Raw genomic sequence first — 24,686 nt, 5'->3', positions numbered from 1 at the left:
GAAGTGCTGGCCGAAGACACGGGACTGAAGACGACCATGAGCAGCCAGGGAGGCCGAGGAGCCCAAGAGCTCCCTGTCTGGTAGGGAGTCGGGGTGACTTCCCCCCAGGTCTGAAGTCAGCTGGCCCAGGGAAAGGCTCTGGAGCCTGGCTCAGCTTCAGACTTCAGGCAGGTGGACGCAAGATGCCACACGTCCCCGGCTAGACAGATCGCAGAGCTGGCCTCCCCAAGCCCCCCAGGGTGTGATAATGTCTTTCCTGGCGACCCAGCCCTCCTCAGAAACTTGGGTGGTTTCTACTCAGCGTCTCTTAGCTTCAGCCCAGTGGCTTTGCTGTAACGGGGGCTCCAGTCCTTGTTGCTGCCCCTCCGTGACTGGAGGGCATGGAAGCGCTCCTGGAAGTGGGGCCCCTCTGCCAGGTTCCCGGGCTTCTGGCCCAGATGAGGTGGCTGGATGCCACGGGTGCAATCTTCAGCCATGGAACAAAGAAGCCTTCTTGGCCGGTCATCTGATTATCCCTGATGACCAGCAAAGGTTCAGCTCCCAGAACTCCTCCAGGGGCAGGCTAGGGGTGTGATGTCCCGCTCACCCCTCAAGACAGAGGGTGGGGGGTCCTGTAGCTCCTATGTTCTGCTGCTTGCTGCCTCCCCTCCCCAAGGAGAGCAAACAACGGACACAGAAAATGGAAAATGAGATTCCATGGGAGCCAATGGCTTTGGAACGGAGCCTGCTTCCCTAAGAATTCTGACTCGGAATTAAGAAGCCGTTTAGTCCTTCAGGACCAGCAGACAGCTCTGCCCTGGGCTTCTTTCTCCATCTTCCGAGCCAAGCTCACGGGGATGCTCCTGCCTCCTGTTCTCAGAGAAAACACCCCAGGTGTTGGGCTGCTAACTTCAAGGTCAGCAGTTCAAAACTACCAGCAGACCCCCTGTTGAAAAGCGAGGCTTTCAACTTCCACAAAGATGGAAAGTCTTGGGGACCCACAGGGCAGCTCTCCCTTGCCCTCTCGGGTCACTGTGAGTTGGAATGGGCTCGATGACAGTGAGTTTGGTTGTTGCTTTTTGAAGGCCAGTGTAAAGCTGACCTCTAAAGAGCCCTCCCTTCACTCTCACCCGGGAAAGAGTGATGTCCAGAATGCGCGTCTTTCCGCCAGTTTCTCTAAGTTCTCACTCCTGCCGGGCCCCACCTGCAACTTGTCTGGGAGCAAAGCCAGGAAGTGACCACAGGGGCCTAGCCCCGAGGGACCCAACATTCCAGCCATAAACCACATTCACATGTGTCCAAGAAACACGCACCTGCATGCCAAGCACTGTTCTAGCCACTGGGGGTAGCAATGAGCAAAGCAAATCACGCCCCTGCACGAACAGTTTGTATTCAAAGAGTGGAGATGGGAGACAGGACAGAGACAGCCGATGGCTAAAGAACAAGCAGTGGCAAGGATGCTGCTGAAAACCATCCAGGAACAGATGGATCACAAACAACGCTAATGGCAACAGAGAAAGCTGGCGTCGGGGGTGGTGGCTCACGATCTCCATGCCATGAGGCCAGAAGAACTGGATGGTCCGCAGCTACCACGACTGGACATTTTGATCCAAGATTCCACGAAGAAATCCCGATCAAAAGGGGGAAATGCAGAACATTGCAGGGACTCGAGCTTTTCTGGAGCCAGGGTGGGTGAATGGACCCCTGAAACCATTGCCTCTAGCATTCTTTAACCCTTCAGCCCAAAGCATCCCCTGAAGTGATCTAAAAACCAACCCGTTGTTTAGTTTGACCAGCCACAAATGTCTTCCTGGAGCATTGCGCTTTTTCAAAACCGATCTCTATGGTTTCGAATGAACGGCAGTATCTCAAAAGATTCCCAAACTGGGGAGAGTGGAGTCGAGAGTTTATGTGCATGGAGAGGAACCGCTCAGAGGAAGCGGGTGAGCACAGCTGCACGACCCACAGAATGCGCTCAGTGCCACTGATTCACACATGGAGAAACTGCTGATTGTGTGTCTCTACGTATATTCTCACCCACAACAAAGAAATCGTATTAAAAGAAAGAAGACATGTCCATAAAAACTTTTAAACTGGTAAAAGGAGCTCACTCCAATATGCGCACGCACATAACAGGAAACATGAATCCCAGGCGAAGAGATCAGAACAGGGGTAACCTCTGGACGTGGGCCTGAGGACTCACCAGGAAGGGGCAGGAGAGAACTTTCCACAGTGATGGTGGTGTGAAATACCTTGAGAGAAGCTGGGGTTATAATTGGTGCATGCATTTATCAATATACGGCAAATAACACGCTGGGGATTTGTGCCATGCATATGAAAGTCTACCTCAAAAGAAAAGAAGAAGTAGACATAAAGACTGAAGTGCAGTTAATGAGATGCATGGTGACTGTTTCTCAGGAAGTGTTGCCTACAGCGTCCTGGGAGTGCACGGGAAATGGACAGGCTGGGTGGCTGGGGAAACAGCCACCAGAGTAAGGCACACGCCGTACGAGGTGAGCAGGAGAATCTGGGTGGTGGGTGTTAGGGAGCTTACTGTAAAATCTGTGACTTTGGAAGTCTTAAAATATAATCAAATTATCATATAATCAAACTCATTAAGGGTGGGGGGTGTAGAACGGAGTCTCAAATCCGTATGGATTCTAGACATTTTGGAGTCATGGAGGGTAACTGGACTCCTGAAACTAGTGAGAAAATCTTGAAACCTTAAACCAAAAATATCCCCTGGGGTCATCTGCAAACCAAACAGTGATTTAGCCGAACTAGTAGAGCGCCTGCTTCGAGTATTGAACACTTTCACAATCTGTGCTGTGTGGTCTTTTGAAATAGAACTGCACTAGTCTACCTGGGGAGGGCGTTTGATGGGGGTCTGGAGAACCTCACGGAGGAGCAGCCTGTTGGGCATTCTTAGCACCAACCGTGGGAGGTCTCGGGTTCTCCTTTGAGCAGAGGGAGGGGCAGGTGCAAAGGCCCCGAGGCAGGAAGAGCTTGCGGAGCAGGAAGAAGACAGAATGGCGGAAAGTGTGGAGGGAGAGGAAGAGCGGGCTCAGGGGACTCCGGCCTTGGTATGGAGTCGGATGCTAACCTAGGTGCAGTGGAGTGGTCCTGTGGGGACAAGGACGTGGCAGTCGGCTTCTGCGGAGACTCTATGGAGTCGTTTTACTCTGTTCTTCAGGGTGGCTGAGAGTTGGGGGTCTACCTGACAGTCATGGGTCTGGTTTTGCGGGGTGGAGAGGCGCTGAACTCTCTGATTTTGGATTTCAGGGGGTCACTCTGGCGCTTGGTGAATGGGTCACAGAGGCACGTGAGAAGACGAGAGCTTAGCACTGGTGCAGGGCTGGCAGTGGTGCGGACTTGGTACAAGCAGACCAGAGTGAGAGAGGAGTGCGGTATATATTTTTGAAGAGGCTGACGTATGGTGACGAGAGAAAGCGAGTGTTTGGCTTGGGCTCCCTGGGGTGATGCCAGCTGCCGTGCTGGGGGTGACCGGAGGAGGAACGGACTTGGGGAAATCGAGTTCTTTGCTGGCCAAGTGACGTTTGAGAGGCTGATGAAGCCTTCTAGAGGAAGCAGACAGTGCGATATAAACGCATGACGCTTTGTGGCAAGGTCAGTCTATAGATACAAATGTAGGAGTCATTAGCATAAATCTGGCCTTGGAAGCCACAGGGCTGGATGATGGCATCTGGGGAGAAAGCACAGACAGAGAAGGAGAGGTGGTCTAAGAAGCCCGAGGTATTTCGGCATTTCAGGGTTGCGTGAAAGGGGAGAGATGGTACAGGACAGGTGCAGGCATGAGGGAGCCAGCCAGGGAACATGGGAGCCGCAGAAGAGAATGAGGCAGAAGGAGAAATGGCCAACCCCGCGCGGAGACGAGGGGGCCCTGCCAACTCTGGAGTTAGCAGTACGGTGGCTCAGTGAGAAAACGGTGGCTGAGGCAGAGAGGAGGAGACTTGTAAGGACACCAGAGGGGGGCGGGCCAGGGATGGCATCCACCCGACAGGCCTGAGCTGATGCGGTGAAGGGGGATGGAGCTTGGAGCGGCAGGCGGGTCCGAGACCCCTAGGAAGGGAACGTGGGGCGACCATGGGCAGCACGTCTGTGAGATGAAGGGGATGATGTGGAGCAGGGAGAGATGGCTGAGGCGGGGGGGAAGGGGGCTGAGGGAGGACAGAATCGCAGGACGGCGGAGACAGGCATGAAGCAGGGCTGCTAAGGACAGTGTGAGGCTGCCTCCCGTAGCCCTTCAGTTAGCAGGGCTGGGCTGGGCTGGGCTGGAGGTTCCTTCAACATCAGGGTGGCCCCATGGCATGGGCCCAATGTGGCCTTCTTCCAGCCCTGGTGGAGAGGAAAGCACAGCTCCCAAGTACTCCCCACCAGAGGGGCCAAACCACAGGGAGAGAAGAAGAGCCCCCGGGACGTCCTGCCCACCCATGCTGGGTGTGGTCGGGATGGTGAACGTCTACTTCAGGCCCCCCAGAGCCCCTCTCTGTAAGGCGATCAGGGGAACCGAGCGGGGAGGAGTGGGGTGCAGCAACATCTGTGCACACCTGTGCAGGGAAAACCACTCTCCACGGGACTGTTCCAGCTACTGTGGAGTCGACGCCAATGCAGGGGGAACCCCGTGTGTCCGAGTGGAACCATCTCCTAAGGCTTCCAACCCCCGATCTTTCAGAAATAGATTTCCAGGCCTTTCTCCCGAAGTGCCAAGGGCTTCACAGTAACATCCGCCCTTTTGGTCAGCGACCCAGCACCCTGACTGTTTGCACCGTCCAGGGCTACCACCAGAACACCCACGGTGGTAAGAGCCGCCACGAGGCCAGGCCGTGGGACCTCTGGATCTACTCAGAGCCCAGAGGGCGTTCCCGTAGACTGGAGGGCAGAGGGAGGCCTGAACGAGCTTCTGCTGCTCATGCGTGGAGCATGTCACCAAAGACGCCCACCTGCCAGTTCACGCTGTCAGTCGACATCTGCGCTCCAGCCTCGGTCCTCTGGGCTCTTTCAGAGGCAAAAGAGAAAGTGTTTCCTCCAGGCAAACTTTTGTCTTTTGCTCTGGAAACCAGTTTCCCCTTTGCTCCAAAGAAGCTTAGAATATTAAGGACAGGATGTCGGCAGAAGGATGCAGGAGAAGGATAATTAAGCCGAAACCCCCCATGTGAAGCCATCTAGAAGGGAAATTAGGCAGCGTTTGCCTTCTCCTGCCTTTGAAGGATGGGCTGTGGAATGGGAGCTGGGATTGTTTGGCTTGATAAATAAAGATAGTAAGCAAACCGTACCGTCCATTGTTCTGCCTTTATATTAAAAGCCATTGCTTAGCCAAGCTGACACACGCACGGTGCAGGCATAAAGCCCTCTGCAGACGGAAGGACTAAGAGACTGACAAGGCCCGGATAATAAGACTAATTAATAATCTCCATCTCTAAGGAACTGCGGCTCGGCAGCTTCATTCTTCCTCGGTCTTCCAGCCTGGCCTGGACAGCCCAGGCCTCAAGGGCTGAAGGGTGCCGCAGGCTGGCAGTATGACCAGGGAGAGGCGGGGTCCCGACTGCAGCCAGGTGGGGAGCAGAGGGTGTGGACTGGGTGGGGGGCATGAGGAGACAGTCCTCCGGCCTGGGGTTCTGCTTCTCTGTCCATCCAATTCTCGACCGAGCCGGTGGGGTCCGCTGGCAAACAGGGTTTGTCCTCCCACAGTTGCTTTGGGGTGGGTCAGTTTGGGACATTTGAAAAGTGGTCTGAATGAGACCTACTAGGAGGACTGCTTCCTGCTTCCCCCAACCACACCGACCCTCCCTCTGGCTGAGAGCACAGATGCCAGAAATAGAGGAGGACAATGGAGTGGCCCCGGGGGACACGTGGGCCGAGCATGATATTAAGACCCTGTGCGTTATCACCACTCCTCCGGCAACCTCAGCAGGTGGGATGGGTGCCTATTTGGCAGAAGAAACGAAGATTCCAAGAGGCTCGTTCACCTGGCAGGAGAAACCCCCAAACCAAACCAAGTCCATTGTCATGGAGTTGCTTCTGACCCTGCACCTGACAGACCACCCGGTGTGGGGGCTCTGCAGAGTGGGCTGCTAGGATGCCTTTCCTGAGGCCGTACTGACTCCCCTCCCAGAACGGTCGCCTAGGGCTACTGTAGCAGAACTACCACAAGGGGGTGGTTTTTGAAACAGAGATTTATTTTCTCACAGTTTAGGAGGTTTCACATGTGACTTCAGGGCACTGCCTGCCAGAAGGCTCTCTCTGTCTGCTCTGCCGGGAGGTCCTTGCCCAGAATCCCCAGAGTTCTCCCCGTTCCCTGGGGGTCTGCGCACGGCATTGGTCTCCCCCTCCTCTGGGCTTCTTCCCGATCCTAATTTACTCTTTCTGGATCTTCAGAGTGGTTGCCACAAGACACACGCTGCCCTGGCATGGCCTTATTACCACCCAGAGAAAAGCGCCTTCCCAGGGGAGATGACATCCCAGATTGAAGGACCCATGGATCGCCACGGAGTTGATTTCTGGCTAATCGCAACCCTGTTGGACAGACCCTGGAGGATCACACTGTCAGGGAGTTAGAACTGGGGATCTTTAGGTTCGAAGCCGTGTGCTTAGTTGCTGTGCTGGTTCATTGTGCTGCAAGTTAGGACTCACAGCACAATGAAATCTCTCTCTCTCTCTCTCTCTCTCTCTCTCTCTCTCTCTCTCTCTCTCTCTCTCTCTCTCTCTCTCTCTCTCTCTCTCCATAAGGCAGTGGCAGAGGTCTGACTCCCCTGGGGAACTCTGCTGGTAAAAGCAGCCTTGTGCAGCTGCACTTCTCCGAAGCAGCCGGATCCCATCCCGGGGGACCTGCAGGCCATGCTGTGAGGGACTGTGAGGTTGCCCCCCTCCCCAAGGTGGCCAGCTGCAGAATACCAATGGCTCTCTTTGCCTGGATGCCAGCCGCCCCCTGAGAAGGAGTGAAAATGAGGAACCAGGACCAGAGAATCATATTAAAAATGCCCAGTGACTTTCCTCAGGAGAAATGGCAGCTTTCGGGGGCATGCCATATTTTTTGGAGGCTCTAGGTGGGTACAGCAGTGCCCTTGGCATCATAAATTTCAATCAAGCAAAGATGTCGAAGAAGGGAATAATATCTGCTCGCGGTGCAGCCTTGGCAAGGGTCCTGAAATCTTAATGGGATGGAGCGATTTTTTTTTTTTGCATACCGCTGTAAATTCCTGGTGTCTGCCTTATCGTCTCATCGTGCTATTCAAGGGACATTAAATGGAGAAAGATGCAGAAGCTCCTCGTTAGAATAGAGCCGGGATAAGGAGGCAGCTCAAGAATGACCTGTCTGAGGCCACAATTCATTCTCTGCTTCTCTCTTTTCTCCGAACGGGCCCCTTTCCAGCCACCCAAGGGCCGTGTCATTGATTAGCCCCGGCTCCTGTTTCCCAGGGGGAGATGCTGCCAGGTGGGCCTTCAGGGAGATTTGGAAGGACAGGAGTGGCCCAAGGACTGTGGTTTCAATATCCCTGTCCTGTAACCTTGCACTTGGTGGACTCTGCCCTGGTCTTGCTTGCCCTGGGCCTCTCGCAGGCTGCTCCTAATGCCTGGGAGGTCTCTCTCTGCACACCCCAGCACTTCTGCTCCGTCTCCTTCCGCTCATTAAACAACTTGCAGGCACTGTCGAGTCCTTTGGCACTTGGCAGTTCTTTGCAGCTCCCGCCCCTCTCCATGGTTATTCAATCTCACAAGGTTTAGATGCAAGTTTGTCTTTCTTGCTGGTCTGTAGCGCCATCGGGACAGGGATGGGGTCTTGGCTTGGCCATTCTCACATACATCAAGGCTGCTGGCCACTGTCTGGAGGTTCCAGCCTTGGTTCCGCACAGCGATTGTCTCTCCGGGCCCACGAAGCACCCAATGCAGCACAGAGCCGGGGCATGGGCGTCCATCGAGCGTGATGGCCATCGCAGTGTGTCCCCTCGGGTTTAAAGCCTCGGTACATGCTGGAGGACAACTGCCGCACACGGTTTCCTAGGCTGTCGTCGTGCCTGCAGCTTCTCTCCTGCCATGTGGCTGGTGGGTTTGAACCCGTGACGGTTTGGCTAGCAGTCAAGGGCTTAATGGTGAGGCCACCAGGGAGGGCTCCTGCGGCTCACATTACCGGAATGGCATCTACAATGACCCCACTTTGGATCTGGTCTGGCTGTTCACGCCTGCTTTTCTTGTTCTGAGCTCGAGCAGGGACGTGGGGCGCGCCGGTCTCTCTCCACCTTCTCCTGTCAGTGACAGGCACTGAATTGGGGTGCAACTGTCATGAGGGTCTCTCCCGTGCTGCAGCCTTGGGGGGCTTCCCTGAGCATCCCAGCCCATCCTACTAGTCTTCTCTGGGCCCGGACTCGGTGCTTTTGCTGCTTCTCTGTGCCACCTCTGAGGGGCATACCTTTAGGGTCAGGAGTGCCTTTGATCGACCTCCTGCTGCAAACAGGACACTCCCTACAGAGCCACATGGGTGACCTGTGCTCTAGGCTGCAGAGTCGCCCGTCGGGGGTGCTGTCACTTTCATTGATCATTATCATCCACTGACCGGTCAGCAGCTGGTTTAGGTCTTTTGTCTCCAAGCATGCAGTAAGCAGGGGCTGGGACTCGGGGGTGATGGCTGGGAATGTGGAAGAAGGAGACCTGACAACAGATCTTACAGGAAGGGACAGGTCCTGAAGTGGGGGTCGTCTCGGCTTTTGGTGACCGATGAACGGCAGACTCTGGTCCTGGCACAAGCAACTGCTCTCTCTTCTCTCCTGAATCCTGCACCTCCCACCCCCTGCTCCAGACCTGTCCTCTGTGGCCTGTGGGTTCCTGAGGATGGGGACTGTGCTCGTTTACAAGACTCATCCAGCATTCAGGAGGGCGGGGCCTGAGTACACGGAAGTCCTGCTCGTCCTATGTCTTTCAGTTCCCATATTCTTCCCGACCCTCCATTTCTTCTGTGGAAGTCCAGAGCGGATGCAGCTCAGCCCTGCCTCCCCGCCCTGGCGGCCATGAGACCAACAGATGCTGGCCACGGAGACCCTGACCAAGGGCAGAGTGGCTGCAAGGTGGGGGCTGTGGCCCTGCCAGGCCACCCACAGGGGAGAAGTACATGCCAGGGGGACCTCTGTACCCTGCACAGCCGCAGCTGCCCTCCGCCGTGGTTCAGGGTAAGTGGTAGAGCTAGCAGGACAGAAGACGCAGAGTGGTTCTGCTCTCGGCCAAGTCCAGAGGACACATCTGCAGGCAGGGACACAGAGGGCCCCTCCCTGCCGATCTGACTTCTGGGCCCAGGCACTTTTTGGCACCCTTGTGGGACAGATGTCGGGCTAACGGCAACATCTCCGGATGCCCCGACACTGGGCTAGCCTTTTTTGCAGTCAGCCCTGGAGAACCTCGCATCTGTTACAGGTCCCCATGCAGGGGTGATCCTGGTGGCTCTACTTCCTGCCACGGCGACCTTTCCCCCGTGCAGCAGAGACACAGCTACTGAGCAGAACGCCACAGATATTGCTTATGAAGGGACCACGTTCTCCATTCAAACAAAGAACAGAGAAAAGGAAGGTTGGATTCTCCCAGGCCTCTCAGGATGGCCAGCTGGTAGAGTGGCCAGCTCACCTCTAGTGGAGATGTATCCATGAGCCCGAGACCGAAGTCGGAAGGGCTGGGGGGTGCCCGAGGTGGCTGTGCTCAGCCTCTGGTCCCAGTCAGTGACCAGCGCACCCCAGGACAATCCCGAGGGCTGTGAGGCATGGCTGCTGGTGTGGCTGAGCTGGACAGAGAGAAGGGGGCAGTGGGAGAGGCATGTGGGCTGCCCCAGATGTAGATGGTTTCCTAAACACACCCCACGCCTGTCTGTCTGTCTGCAGAGAGAGGCTTATAGGGACGGAAGAGCCACCGTGGTCATTTACTGCTCCCCACACACATGCCCCCTGCCCCCCACCCCCGCCTCTGAGGTCCAAACTGGAGGGGGATTCATCCTTTTCTTTGGGAGGGGCAGTTCCTTTCGGGCCTCTCCCGGAGTGAGGGCGTGCGGGGAGGGCAGGGAGGGGCCAGGTGTGTCCATTCTGGGCCTCGCTCTGAGTCAGAATTGACACAGCCACACGGCCCAGGCCTCCTGGACCGAGTGTTTCCAGGTGATGGGAATGGGTTCCATCTGGACCTACATCAGTTTACTAGCTGTTGTCCGGTCCATTCTGACCCAGGCGGGGCCCTGCTTTTTCAGAAGCTGCCCTTTCTTCCACACTTCCTACCTCTTGGTTAGCAGTGGAGGGCACCACCCAAGGGCCACCATGTCCCCTGCCTCATTTAGAGTACATTTGCACAATGATCCCACATCACTACAGCCTCTGTGGCCATCCCTGTTTCACTGACGGCAAGACAGAGACTCAGAGGAAGGAAGGAACTTGCCCAGAGTCAAACAGCCAGCAAACCATCAGCCCAGGGGGCTCCAGTCCCAGTGTTTCAGGGGTTTGAGCACTGGCCAAGCACAGGGCCTCAGGACGGGCGCCCGAGAGTGTCCACCTTGCCTCCATCCTCCAGCGGGGCAGTGCAGCAGTGTTCTTGGGCCATGGGCTGGATGCAGGGCAGAGGCTCAGGGCCCCTCGAAGTACATCCTGATGGCTGCCACCTGACCTTCGCTTTGCTACCTGAGAGAGTGCCGTGCCATGAGGACGCTTCATGGGGAGCCACCCTCTGTGGGCTCTGAGAGACCTTTGCAGACGCTCTGCAGTGCTGACAGGAGACGGAGCTAACTAAGTCCCCGTCTGTGGGCATTCCAGCACCCCAGGCCCGGCAAGCAGGCCTGCCCCTCTCCCCCTCAGCTGCTCTTTCCTCTGGCCGACTGTGACTGCAGAAGCCTGACACTCAGATCTCCCAGGGGAAGGCTTTGTCATTCGCGGGGAATCTCCCGTGGTCGTTACATGATCTCATGTCAACTTGAGGGTATGGTGAGGGAAGGGGTGGGGTCTAGCCTGTCAATCAGGTCACAGCCAATGAGGCCTCTCTGTGGGCATGGCCTTCTCCTGAGGATTCTGGGAACTCCTGATTTCCTCCCCGGAGGTGGGACCCACACTCTCTCTGTGAGACATTCCTGATGACAAGCCACACAGAGCCACGCTGATGGCAGCCAGAGCCCTGGAGATGTGTCCACCACCACTGGATACACAGGACTTTCCACCCACTGACCTGTGATCTTCCTGCATTTGGCATCATTGCATGTGCTGTGTGAGTCTGAAGAGGACTTTATGGACTAATATCAGGTTTACGGGTTAATATCGAACTTCTGGATGTGATCTGGACTGGGGCCGGGATGTTTTCTTAATAGCCAATTACTCTTGGATGTAAAATTCTCTCTCACATACACATAAGTATCTCTGGATTTGTGTCTCCAGTCAACCCAGTCTAACAACACACGTCCCTTGAAAGCGTTCTTCCCAGTGAGGTGGCCCTAGTGGTTGCCCGAGAGAGCCTGGGCAGGGGACCTTGAGGAAAGGGGTGATTATACACTCAGGGCAGCCCCGAGTGGATGCCTCAGCCCCTCTTCTCTCTGGGCCTGGGAAGAGGCCAAACGCTCCTGGCCGGGAATGCCTCCAGAGACCCAGCCTGGAAGAGTGGAGCTTGGAGCCCTGCGTGGGTCTTAGGCAGTGGGCTGCCACTTCAGCTCCTTACACCTGACCTGAGACTCTCCCTCCCCACCCAGACCCCACGCCTAGGCTCCGGGGCCTGGACCTGGGATGCACAGAGTGAGGAGGGTGCTGGCCCTCAGGGTCACTGGGCCTCCACACCACCCATCCCTTGGTGATCCACACTCTGGGGAGACCCACAGACCCTGCCCAGGCCAGCCTCCTTGTTCTGCAGGGGTGTGAACTGGAGAAGACATGTCCCCCAACTCTCAGGGCCCTGGCCTGAGCCTCTGCCCTCCAAATTCTGGGGGCTGCCTCTACATCCTGCTTTGTTTGTTTGTTTGTTTTAGGGCATTGTCTACACTGAGCACGGTGCCTTCCTGACCTCTTTACCATGCATTTTGGTGTCGGCTCTGTCCACTGAAGGTGGTTTGGGAACCCCAGGCCTTGCTGTCCAGTCCCTGCAGACTCATGGTGACCCTACAGGACAGGGTAGAACTGTCCCTGTGGGTTTCTGAGACTGGAACTCTTCATAGGAGTAGAAAGCCCCTTCTTCTGGGAAACGGTGATCCTGTAACTAGGGAGCAAGTGGGGTTCTGACCCATGGCAGTGAGCAAGTAAAGGAGGTCTGTCTGGTTCCTTCCCTAGAAGCCTGCTGCTTCCTGGGGCAAAGGGCTCCCTAGTCGTGGGTCCCCTTGGGGGCTGGAGCACCCTCAGGAGACACTTTCACACTCCAGCCTCCCAACATGGCTGAGGCTCCCCAAGCCTTCTCTGGCCAGGCTCTCAAGGGCCACTCTTTGTCAGGGGATTTGGCCCGCAGTGCCCACTCCTTGAGGGGACCCAGTCCTGGAGGGGGGGGGACCCTAGGTTCACCAACAGGCAGGAAGAGGAGAGTATGGAGGGGCTGGACCCATACTGTCCCCTACTTCCTGGCCCCCTACTATCTGACGTTGGATAAGCTCCCCAACCTCTCTGTCCTTAAGCTCCTGGTCTATAAGATGTGATGATCAGGGCAGAGTTACAGAGAAGGTGGAGCTGAGGTCAGTCATGATGGCGTCTACCCTGGAGTCACATCGTTGCCCAACTCTCCATTCACTGGGTGACTGTGGGACTTCTCCGAACCGAACTGTTCTCCCCTAAGGAAATGGGGGCCTGTGGTGAAGATTCCATGGAATGTCCGTGAGCCGGACTCGAACCCCCAACCTTCTAGCTAGCAGATGGTCTCGCTCATGGGTTGTTTCACCTGGTTGAAGACTCAACTCATGGACCAAGCAGCTGGTCTACCTGGAGAGTGCCGCATGCATTCCAGGAACCAGCACCCACAGGTGTCCTTCCAGCTGGGCAAGCTGGAACCCGGCCACCCACTGGATTCCCCAGCCAGGGTTCTTCCATTAACTCAAATGTCCTAGAATTCAAACTCACTCTCCACTGCCTTTGAGTTCATTCTGACTCATCGTGATCCTGCAGGATGGAGTAGAAGTGCCCCCTTTGGGTTTCTGAGACTTTACATCTATATGAGAGGAGACAGTCTCGTCTTTCTCCTGTAGAGCAACTGGCAGGCTGGAACCGCTGACCTTGCAGTTAGCAGCACAATGTGTACCCCACGCAGAACTCAAAGGGCCACCATATTCTGATGATCCAGGAACTCCTAGGCCCCAGCTTCCCACAGTTCTCCATAGCAGTGCTCCCTGCCTGCAGGCCCTGGGGAGTGTTGGCAGCCTGGATCAGGAGCCAGCCCCCTCGGCTGCCTCCCCAGCAAGCCAGGCTCAGCCGCCAAGGGCCCCAAGGCAGTGGCAATGGCAGACATGCAGGGCACACCCCTAGCTCTGCTCGAGCAGAGAAAACATTCATTAAGCACTTTGGAGGACAAGGGCACAAAGAAAAACACTCATTAGGAGCAGAAATAGTTTCCAAATGATCCATCCAGAATCTGCAGGGAAGTCTGGGCTAATGTGGGGGCTGGAGCTCTGAGGGGAGCAGGCGGGAGGGATGGCACCGAAGGATGGAGTGGGGGCGGAGGTGTGTGGGGGTTTAGGAGAGAGGATGAAAGGGGGAGGTAGGAAGTCTAAGAGTCTGGTTGCTACCAACCATGGTCACCAATAACAATCACCCCCAAAGAGGAGGGCCCTAGAGCAGCGGACATGGAGGCAGAGGGGCCGCTTCTGTCTGGACCACCCCTTGAAGCAGGACGTGGTAGGAGGGGTCACCCCCCCCCCCCCCTTGGCTTCAACAAGACTGACTCAGGGTCTGGAAACTGCAGTGACAGTGACGTGCCGGCAGAGGGAGCAAGGCAAGTAGGAGCCAGGAGGCTGGTCCCTGTCCTGAGCTGTCACTGACCAGTGGGGGTGACCCTTTGCCTGACCGACCCTCTCTGGCCTCAGTGTGGTCCATCTGGATGGGGCAGCTGAGCTCAGGGCACCCCAGGAAGTCTCCAGGGACATGACTCGTGCATATGGCAGCTGGTGCAGCGACCTTCTCAAGGTCACAGGAAAACCTTCCAAAGGCAGGGGTGCTGGGGTAGCCTGGAGGGTGCCAAGCTTGTTTCAGTGGGAGAAGCACCTAACCTGGACCTGGGTCATCAGACCTAAAGGCCTGGGCTTTGGGACCCACCACAGATGGGCTGACCCATGTGTCACCAGGGGTGTCCGCTGATCCTGGCAATGACCCTTTGGGTTAGGCAGGTTTCAGTGTTCTCCAGTCTATGGGAGGGCTCCGGCTCTTCCCATGTCTCCTGGTTTGTGTCTTCGTGAAATATTTGCCCGCAGCGAAGAGAGAGGCAGAAAAGACTCCAGAAAGAGAGCGCACCCTTCCTGAAAGCCAGCGGAGTCAGGACACTAAGTACCGAGTCAGCTCAGCTTCCTCCTCCTCCTCCCTCCTCGAGGCTGGCGCTGACCCTCTGCTTCAGGCAGGGGAGGGCCGAGGGGCCCACGTCTGTCCCTGTGTCCTGGCAGAAGGCCTGGCAGCAGAAGATACCCTGCCGTTCCTAAGCAGGGTGGCTGTTAGACCGGACTCCGTGGTACCTTCCAGCAACAGGTGGGAAGTCCCTGCCGTGGCAAGCGGCCTTGCAGGGATGCCAGCTGGGGGATTTGGAAGGACAGGAGTGACCCAAGACCATGGGGTTGAGACTGGCACGGGCAGAGCCAGTGGGCCCTCCTTGTGCACGTCCCCTCCCTCCAGGGGCTCTTGTCCCTCTTCTTACAAGCTCCCTGTCACCTCCCATTGCTCCTTCCCGGAGGGCCCCACCGGTTCCACTGCCCTGCAGCAAGACCCGTCCAGAGGCGCAGTGCGGTGCCTGCCGGGGAGGCAGGCCACGGTGCGAAGCTGCTGCCCGCCCATCATCCTTTTCCTCCGTAATTGGTGTCAGAGACAAACTCAGGCCCATTTCCATCTGGGCCAACGCCTCCTGCTTTCTTTCCTATTTCATATCAGAGAAATGAGACCTGGCCACGCCATCATTATCGTGGTGTGGTAATTAGCACCAGAACAAATTGCCCAGAGTGGTGCCCGCAGCCGCCTCCAGTCTCTGCTGTGGGCCGGTCGAACCTCGAGCTAATTGCCTTGGCCTTAGCTCCCCATCCTCCTGTTGTCCAGCAGATGGGGGAGGGAGGGGAGAAGTGGGAGGGAGGGGGGAAGGGGATGAGGAGGGGGTGGGGGTCAGCAGGGGGCCCTGTACCTGTGTGTGTGTGTTTGTTCTTTGTGGTCTGATCACAGAAACAAGAGTGATGGTACTTGAATATGCAGATGACGAGGGGAGCAACAAGTCCCTCGGGGAACAGGGGACAGAAAATAGAGGCCCTGAGTCGGCTATGGAGACAGGTGACCCTGTGAGTCAGGTCTTCGAGGAGACACCGGCTTCCCCGCCAGCTGGAAGATCACCCCAAGTTCATCTCTAGCATTCAGAGGCTGGGAATTGAAGCTCCGGGCATGGCTGAGCCTGGGCAGAGGCACGAGCACCCCCCACTTGCTTCTTGCCTGAGAAAGCAGGGGAGTTATGGGGGGGGGTTGGGTAGAGGCTTGAGCTGTGGGCACCTGGCTGGTGGGCAGAGTGAGTGGAAGGCAGACTGGGAAGTAAGGAGCTCAGATCTCAGAGCAGCCCAGCGGTGTCAGCTTCCTGGAATGTACCTTCAGGAAAATTAACAAGCCAGGGAGGGGCGTGATGGAATGAGGGCAGGCAGGAAGCATCCAGAACACCTACTCAGCAGGGGCGGTGGCAGAAGGGCAGGCTGGCAGCCAGCCAGCTTCCCGAGGTCGCCACCCCAACTGTGGGATGGAGGGAGAGAGCAAAGGATGGGGCATTCTGACGGGCTGCAGGGTGGTAGGGCAGGAAGAGATGCCAGGACCTCACCCCGGGGGCTGAGAGGACCAGAAAGGAGTCCACTAGATCCGCAGGCTGCTTGGGACGAAGCGTGTCTCTCCGGCAGCAGCCAGGGTCTGACCCAGAGGACACAGGGACCGGCCCTGATGCCACTTGCGCTCTAGAGGTGATGTCACCGAGCACCTTTGGGCCTATTCTCATGATCAGACTATTAACAGGATCATCCATCACCACACTGACGTGCCCCTTATTGGGGACCCAGGTGCACGCCATTACAGCACCAAGTCCTGTCCCGACACCTCCAAGGGAGACAGGGGCCAGGGACTGACCCAGCCAAATGAGGCTGGAGAGCCATTGTTTGCAGACCAGCCCCCCCTCTGAGCTGCTCAGGCGGAACTCGTGACTTCTGGGACTTGAGGGAGAATGCAACAAGCTGAGGCGGGCTGGTGGCGCCCTGGACCAAGGGCGCAGAGGCTCTGGCCCCAAGAGCACCATCTAGACCACTGCATTCTGGCCTTTGCTTCTCCCTCCGCTCTGAACTCACGCTATGCCTGCGAGGGGCTTGCTCTCCACCGGCCAGCTCAGGCCCACGTCAGGGGGATCCCAGAGCCCCGACACTCGGGGTATTTGCTGATTTGAACAACAGTGAGGCCTATTGTGGGAAAGGCAGAGGCCGTGATTGCTTGGGGGAGAGGAAGAACTTGGGGGAAATAATGCTGAGCCCCTGGGCACAGGCTCCACAAAGTAGCTGGATGTCAGAGGACGCTTTGAAAAGGACCCGGATCCTGCCTGGCCTCAGCAAGCCCTCAGATCTCCCCATTCTCACAACCCCCACTGCAGCAACATCTGTAGCCGGAAACACCAGGTAAGCCATCTTGACAGACCACCTCCAACCAGCAGGAGGCAGGACTGGCCTCCACATGGGCTACACCTGGCTCAGCATGGCCAGCCATCTCAGAAACTGGTAGCCTTTACAAATATCTGCAACCCGCAGCTCCCTCCCACCCTTTCCTCCAGCCTCATGTCTCCATGGCAGGCATCACAAATCAATTACAGAGCTACATCCCCCTGAGCCAGAAGCTCCTCCTATCCCAACAACGGTGCCAATCCATCAATCCGACTGCAGCTGGCATGCCTCCGGAAGCCTATTTTCCACAGTACCTTATGAAGAACCCAGAGTCAATATACATTTCACAGGTGGGGGCAGGATGCTCCCTCCTCTACCTTGGCCTCACCAAAAGCGCACGTGGGCATCTCAGATGCTTGTAGCACCTAGTGGGTTTTATTTCTCATCCAGTGGGTGAGGATCACCCCACCACCAGACTTTCCCCCTTCCGGTCACCCGACAACACCAGTCCAGCCACAACGCTGGCCCTGGCAAGCTCAGCAGGGCGTGTCTGCCCAGAGCCAGGCCACACACCAGACATCGCACCCGCTTAACACCCTCCAGAGACCCTTCCCCAGCACCAGTGACGGAAGAAGAAGCCAATCCCAGCCACCTACCTGAAGGAGCCAGTAGCACCTCCGGTGGAAAGTGGGGATGATGGAGGAATGGACATAGCAGCCGTACAAGCACTGGGGAGAGAGGAAAAACGAGAATTCAGTTGGAAAGAGGGAAGGAAGGAAGGAAGGAAGGAAGGAAGGAAGGAAGGAAGGAAGGAAGGAAGGAAAGAAGACATAACAGAGAAGGAGCCAGAAAGGGCCGCAGGCACTTGCTCCCAGGCCCGGGGTGGCCGAGAGACACCCCTCCAGGTGGCTCCAGAATCAAGACTGAGGCTCTGAGGAAGGGTCTCAGATATCAGGGGACAGCAGTGGGTACCCGCAGATCATGGCAGCTGGCTTCTTTACCATCAGGGAAATCAGAGAAAGCCAAGGACCAGGAAACACATAACCCACCCCCCGACCCCCGTATTTGCCTCTAATTTCCGGGGTCTGAAGTTGCTTGGAAGCTCACCCCCACAGGGTACAGGAGAGGACCGGAAGGGTATGGAATCAATTCAAACACGCAAACACGCCCACTGCAGTCCGTGCCTGGCCCGGGAGAACTTCAGGCCAGGCTGCCCTGGGCTGACCGAGTCTCAGACCCCACGGGGGATGGGGCAGCAGCCTGGGTGAAGAAGTACTGCCAGAGCCAGAATCTCCTGCGACTGGCGGCATGGGCCGGTTATTAGCAGTATTATTTAACGGCAATGTATTTGTACACTTGCTTGCTCGAATGCCTGTTGGTTGATTATTTTTTTCTTTTTATCCACCTGCATCTTTTGCAGAGGGTTTCTGCGTTGGAAGCCAGCCAGCAGTCCGGCCGTTCCAGTAGGAGAGTACAGTGGGATCCTAGTCTCGGAATGGCATTTCAGATAGCATGACAAGGGGCAGACAGCTGTGGGGTGGGCAGGCTGCCTACAAGGCCCATGTTGGCGGGCCCACGGAGTGGATGCGGTAGGCTCAGCTCGTGTGGGAGGCCTGACCCTGTGGGACAGTTTCTGGGGTGCCTGTGCCCAGAGCACAATGGGTGTGTGTGTGTGTGTTTGCTGTCAGAACAAAGGGGCCCCCTGAGAAGAGCAATCAACCAGGCCCCTCTCACAATGGGAGTCCGAGTTTGAGGACCAGGTGGCCACCTGCCTTCCCTGAGGTGGCTCGTTGATGTCAAGGGGGACAATCTCAAGGCCAAAAGTCACTCAAAGCCAGGATCAAAGTCTTTCCCTTGGTGGTCTCCAATTCCGTCATTGGCATCATATTCCTTCTGTCTCTTTTACAGTCCCCTGGCTCCCCCAAGAATGTTCTAGAAGGAATGGGACTGGAGGAGAATGCAAGGCCAACAAAGCCTCCCATGAAGAAAAGTGGGAACGGGTCTTCCCACGCACTTGCCTCATTTTCATCCCAACTCTGCCCCTGTCCCCAGAGAGCCGTGGCCAGCTGCTCTGGATGTAAGGTTTTCATTAGACGTCATTTACACTCCCCACCAAGGCCAAGTGTGGTCTGGGGAGGCCAGCCGTCTATGTGAGCCCTGTCTGTCTGGCTAGCAGGGTTAGAAGAGAAGTCCTTTCGGACTATGGGATCCTAGATGGAAGAAAGTCAGGTTTCCAATATGTTAGAACTTTTCCAGCTCTCTGTCAGCCGGGACTTACAGCCCTGTACCAACCAAACAAACAGAGCAGAAATTAATTTAAACAATTCCCTTGCAATTCTTGCCCATGAAATGTGTTTATTATTAAGACAACATTCTGCCCCAACTTTGCTGCGTTCCAAACGCCTGTGCTTCTGGAGAACACACTCCTTGCTCTTGCCCGATGAGGCCTTTCCTTTAAATGTTTGGTGGTAGCAAATAAACAATCCCTCTGGTCCTCTCCTCGGCCCAGCCTCAGCCAACCCCTATCCCACCTCCCCCGCCAACACACTTTGGTCAGATCTTTTCTTTGGCGATTTGCACATTCTGGTTGGCAACTTCATGGTGTTTGCGCGAGCTGTGAGCCAAATGTTTCCAACTCCCTGCCATTGAGTCGATTCCAACTAACTCAAAGGGAACCCGTAGGTCAAGGTCTAACTGGGACTCTAACTGTTTACAGGAGTAGAAGCCCCCATCGTATTCTCCGTAAAGTGGCTGGTGGTTTCACATGGCTGACCTTGGGATTAGCAGCCCCACATGCATAACCCACCCCATCAGGGAGACAGAAACTGCGGCCAGAGTCCTCTTGGCATCTGTTTTTTCTGACTATGTGTTGAGCCTCTTCAGGGTTTGCAGTCACATCCCTCCTTCCCCTCCCCAAAGCTTTTTCTCGGACTTGGAAAGAGCAGGGCTGATAGTCAACATCGTTTGCCCCTTGGTTCGCTGCCTGCCCGCCGCGTCTGCATTGGGCTTCTGCATCAACAGACCCGTACACTCAGGAACCCCTGAGACTTTACCCAACACCTCCTGTGTCCAGTGCAGTGCCTGCCTCCCCGGGACCATCTTGCTGGTGACGGCCCAGAACCATCTGATAAGCAAAATGAAGCTGCAAAGAAAAATTGCCTTTTCTATATCAAGGCTCATACATTTTAATCAGAGGAACCCTCGGGGCCTCACTCAGAACCTAGTTACTCTATTTTTAGATATTACGCGAACCACTGTGGTGATCTGCTGTCTCTGGTCTCATCAGATGAGAGGCACCGTGGTCGGGAGTGGGGAGAAGGGAGGCGAGGCTCCAGGCAGGCCCACGATGGGAGCAAACCCGTGCGAAACGTCGCCAAACAAAATGAAACAGAACAAGCCCCAAACCAGTTGACGCCCAATAGGTTCTGCCTCATGACGAACCCACGTGTTCCAGAGGAGACGTGGCGGAGCTTTCCCAGAGGAGAGCTGTGGGTTTTTCTCGGGTGTCACCTCGATGGGAGCAGGCCTTTCTTCCTCAGAAGAATGCGTGTGCACAAAGCATTGTCATCCAGCTGATTCTGACTCAGAGCCACCCTACAGGATCCTCTAGGACAGAGAAGGGTTTCTGAGGCTGTAAAGCTTTATAGGAGCAGACAGCATGGTCATCTCTCTCTGGAGGGGCTGGGGGAGTTGAACTGCCCACCTCACAGTAGCACGGAACCCACCACACCACCAGGGGTCCTTTGTACCCGCTAGCACTTCTCAAGGGCTTCAGATGGGGAGGAAAATGGATGCAAAGGGTCTTAAGAAGCTCTAGGGCATTTGACTCCTTCCTGTGCTGCCGCGTCTTCCTTGGGCTGGGAGCTCACAAAGGGCAGGGAGTTTGGAATGAAGATGTTCCAGAAAGATGGTTCTCCGTGGACACAGGTCTCTTGCACCTGGTCCAGGCAAGGACCCAGAGATGGTCCTGAAGGCTAAGGGCTTTAGGGTCCGAGGGGCTTCAAAAGGTTCGTGGAAAAATCCTATCATCTCTCCATTCCATTTCCCTCCCCCCAAACCAATGGAAGTATCCATCCCCTGTCCCTTTTTCAGTCAGTGAAAGCCTTTTAGAGCTTGAAGGGTTAAACTTCAGTCTCCAGGAAAACTGCCACGTGTTGAGGGGCTGCGGAAAGAGGCTTATGGTAATCCGATTTGCATGAACTGGAGCCACCAGGCAGGGACACAGGAGAGTGGGGAGTCTGCTCAGGGTGGGAGGACCGACCGGCTTGCATGTCATTTCTGCCTCTCTTCAGCTCAGAGGCACCTCGTCCTTCCAGGCTGCCAAATGGGTCACCTCAGAGCTGTGAGGTGACTGTTGGATCTAGTGCAACCCCAATAGGGCCAGTCACTGGCCAGGGAGGGGGTTGTGGTAATGGTGTTGTCACTGTCACGGCTGTGACATCACAGTGCAGATAGAGGGTCAGGCGAGCAGGACTCAGCCAAGGGGAGGAGGCTTCCAGCATCAGGAAGGGTGTGCGGGCGGGGGGTGGGAAGGTGGGGGAGCATGGGCTGTACAGGTTTTGGATCCATGGGGAACAGGCTATGACAAGAGATCATGGAAGGCCACATGGGTCACAGGAAGGGGCCTGCTTCTCTCCTGGGACGGTGGGGGACAGAGCAATAGAACGACCGCCTCTGCATTTTGGAAAGCTCACCGGGCAGCCTGGGAGAGCAAGAGTGGGGGCACAAAGATCAGATCCAGGGGGCACACAGGGGCCCAGTGATGGTGGTGGCGACGAGGACGGAAGGGAGTGGATGGCGCCCGGCATTCTGGCTATGCCGTTCATGGAGCCAGAAAACCTGGGGGGAGCAGCAGGCTGGAGGAGGCCCTGCCAGGTTCCTAGTTGGTGACCCAGAGGCCCATATAGGATGTCTGAGTTGAGTAAGGTCAACAGGAAGCAGTGAGTGGGGAGGTCTGGGCCCCGGCTTGACAGGAGTGGTTTCGAGGCCAAGGCGAAGGGCCAGGCAGCTGTGCACTTGGGCGTTTCAGGAGGACTTGGGGAACATGCCAGCAACCATCCTGTACCTCATGCCCTTCCATTCATGTCTGCCCCCCAAGTCCCCACAGGGTGGCCCTGTTACTGGCAACCCCTCCCTTTGCAGTGTTTCTGTCAGCTTCCAGTCCATATGACAATGTCATTACCAAGCCAATTGGGGATTAATTGCACAATATTCCACAAGGCGGAGTATCAAATCCATTCCTTTTACCCGCTAATCAAAAAAGCAATCGAGTTTGTCTGTAGTGATGTTACACAAATGCCCGATGGTCTGTCTTTCCCTTCCTTCCTTCCTTCCTTCCTTCCTTCCTTCCTTCCTTTCTTTCTTTCTTTCTTTCTTTCTTTCTTTCTTTCTTTCTTTCTTTCTTTCTTCCTTCCTTCCTTCCTTCCTTCCTTCCTTCCTTCCTTCCTTCCTTCCTTCCTTCCTTCCGTTCACTTTTGGATCAGCCTCTGGTGTCTTTTGGGTGGGGGGGGGGGCCTGAGTTGGGCTTCTCCCTGCGGGACCAGGATGTGTTCACAGGGTGAGTCGGATGCAGTTATGGCTCCTGGCTGCGGCTATGTGTGCCGTAAGTGTGACAGTGTGTGCAGACGTGCCTGGGGTCCCTTCGCTTCTGTGTGTGCGCAGAGACAGGCAAAGAGAAAACAACTCAATATTTATAGGAGACTCAGGAGAGCTTCCCCCTTCAGACGGAGGCAACTTCAGAGTTAGTTACATGTGGGGGATTAAGGCCCGACAGCTTCCCTTGCACACGACAGTTGAACAAGAAAGAATTTTTTTCTTAAATACTCAAAATTGCTTTTATGACACTATGGGGGATTATGAAAAAAACAGAAAGAAACAGAAAGATAAAATTACAGAGGAAACCAAGAGCAAGTGTGAGCTCCCTTCAATTCTAAATAAATGCTGCCGGCCAGGAAAATGATGTTGTATAGGGTAGCGTCAGCCGCCAATCTCCTCGAGGGGAGCGCTGGGGGTCATTCCACTTCTCTCAGGCTCAGCCACGAGCTGGGGGCTCCCCAAGGTCAAAGAGGGCCTGCTAGGTGAGCAGTTTTCTTGGTCAGGATGTTGGGCTGTGGCAGGAGCTTCCCTTCCTGTCCAGGTCTTAATGAACTTGTCTGACCCGGCTTTCTCTCTCTCTCTCTCACGCACACACACACATCCAATGCTTTCCTTCCACCTCCAGTGCCCACCAAGAGCGAAGCTGGCAGGACCCAACCATCTGAGCTGATGTGGGAGTGGAACTTAGACGAGCAGATGGGATTCCAGAAAATTCCAGGCTAGGTCAGAGCCTTTCAAAGGTCGTCTATGCACATCAGCTCTAGACCATAGTCAACCCGCTGTCCCCAGCAGGCCATACTCCCTACCCAGCCCCTCATTCTGTGCGTGCACCTCCCTCCACAGTCCAGGAAAACCCTGCCCAGCCAGAGTCTGTCAGCCTTTCTTCACCCAGGGAGCCTCCCCTGGGGCTCAGCCGGCCAGAGGGGTCCTTCAGGATGAGCCACCAGAAAGAGGAGCCGTGGGTCTCATGGGCCCATCAGGAGGTTGTGCGCTCTGCTGTGGGTATTGTCTGCATTCTCGAACGTGGCCCTAACAGAAATACCATGCAACAAACTTCTCGCTCACAGTGATTGGGCCAAAGTAGGACTTCAGGGCACAGGCTTCCCGCTCTGTGGGCTCTCAGGGAGGAAGGGCCCTGGTCACTTCAGCTTCCCCTGGGAGATTGTCACGCATCTCGGGATCTATCTCCTCTACCCACACCCCCATTTCTATTCTGCCCTTTTTATAAAAATTACTCAATCATTTCTTGGGGCTCTTACAGCTCTTCTAACCCTCCATGCATCCTCTGTGTCAGTCACATTTTCTACTGGTCTTTATATCTGTTTTCTATCTCAAACGAGACCGCCGACAACACCGTGGACGCATCCTGTCTCAGTCAAGTAACAGATGACACGTCCTTAGAGGGGGGCGGGGGTTCCTACTCTGGCCCAGAAAAGGAATGTCCCCAACAAAGCACCATTGAGAAAGAGGCCATTCTCAATATGGTGGCCGTTAGGTACATGTGGGGAGGCCTGGTGGCATACTGGTTACATGGTAGGTTGCTAACTGCAAGGTCAGTGGTTTGAATCCACCAGCTACTCCTAGGAAGAAAGACGAGGCTTTCTATTCCCTGAAAGAATTAGTCTGAGAAACCCACAGGGGCAGTTCGACCCTGTCCTATAAAGTCGTTGTGAGTCAGAAACCGGCCACGAAAGCCACATGGGACTATGGAAATAAGTGTAAATGAAGGAAAATTAAATAAAAACACAAAACTTCAGTTCCTCAGTCACAGGAGCCACATTTCAAGGGCCACAGCTGGTGACCCGTTAGACTATGGCCCAGGAAACCATTCTGTCACCATAGGATGTGCTCCTGGACAGTGCTGCCCCAGAGAGCAAGAGCAGGGACCCAGGACAGAGGTGGCTGGTCAGGGCTCCTGGAGCTCGGGAAGCCAGGGGCCCAGATCTGGGGACGTCACAGAGGAGGGAGAGGACTTGTGGAGGTGCCAGGGCTCTGCTTGGGGAGATGGAATGTTTGAAAGTCAGCAGCTGTCTTCCTAGAAATCCCCAGGTGGTACAGACAGGTAAGACTACAAGGCAGTAAGATTTTATGTCAACTTGCACCAGTATGAAAGTGCAGGGATGGAGTGCAGCCAGCCGGATGATGACTTCTTGGGGGTGTGGGCTTTTAATACCAGACACTGGAAACTTCTTCCTCCTGCCCTAATCTTCCTCCTTGTTAGGACTCTGTGCCAGCCTCCAGGGGCGGCCCCACGTGGGTTGCCAAACTAGACAGCTGTGGGCACCCTGCCATGTCTTACTGACCTTGAATCTAGGTG

The 24,686-nt window shown here is 55.7% G+C and overlaps 1 protein-coding gene across 1 annotated transcript in view; it reads right to left on the bottom strand.

Annotated features, from left to right (window-relative positions):
* Positions 1–24,686, bottom strand: part of CAMTA1 (calmodulin binding transcription activator 1) — a 1,074,576-nt gene that overhangs the window by 257,195 nt on the left and 792,695 nt on the right. Inside the window, exon 6 of the mRNA XM_075550584.1 lies at positions 17,431–17,502. Coding sequence (XP_075406699.1) covers positions 17,431–17,502 — 72 coding nt within the window. The remainder of the gene's footprint in view (positions 1–17,430; positions 17,503–24,686) is intronic.

This window comes from Tenrec ecaudatus, chromosome 1 (assembly GCF_050624435.1).
Source record: "Tenrec ecaudatus isolate mTenEca1 chromosome 1, mTenEca1.hap1, whole genome shotgun sequence".
NCBI classification, from domain to species: Eukaryota; Metazoa; Chordata; class Mammalia; order Afrosoricida; family Tenrecidae; genus Tenrec; species Tenrec ecaudatus.
The sequence above is the reverse complement of the archived record's forward strand: the minus strand, read 5'-3'. Positions and strand labels throughout refer to the sequence as shown.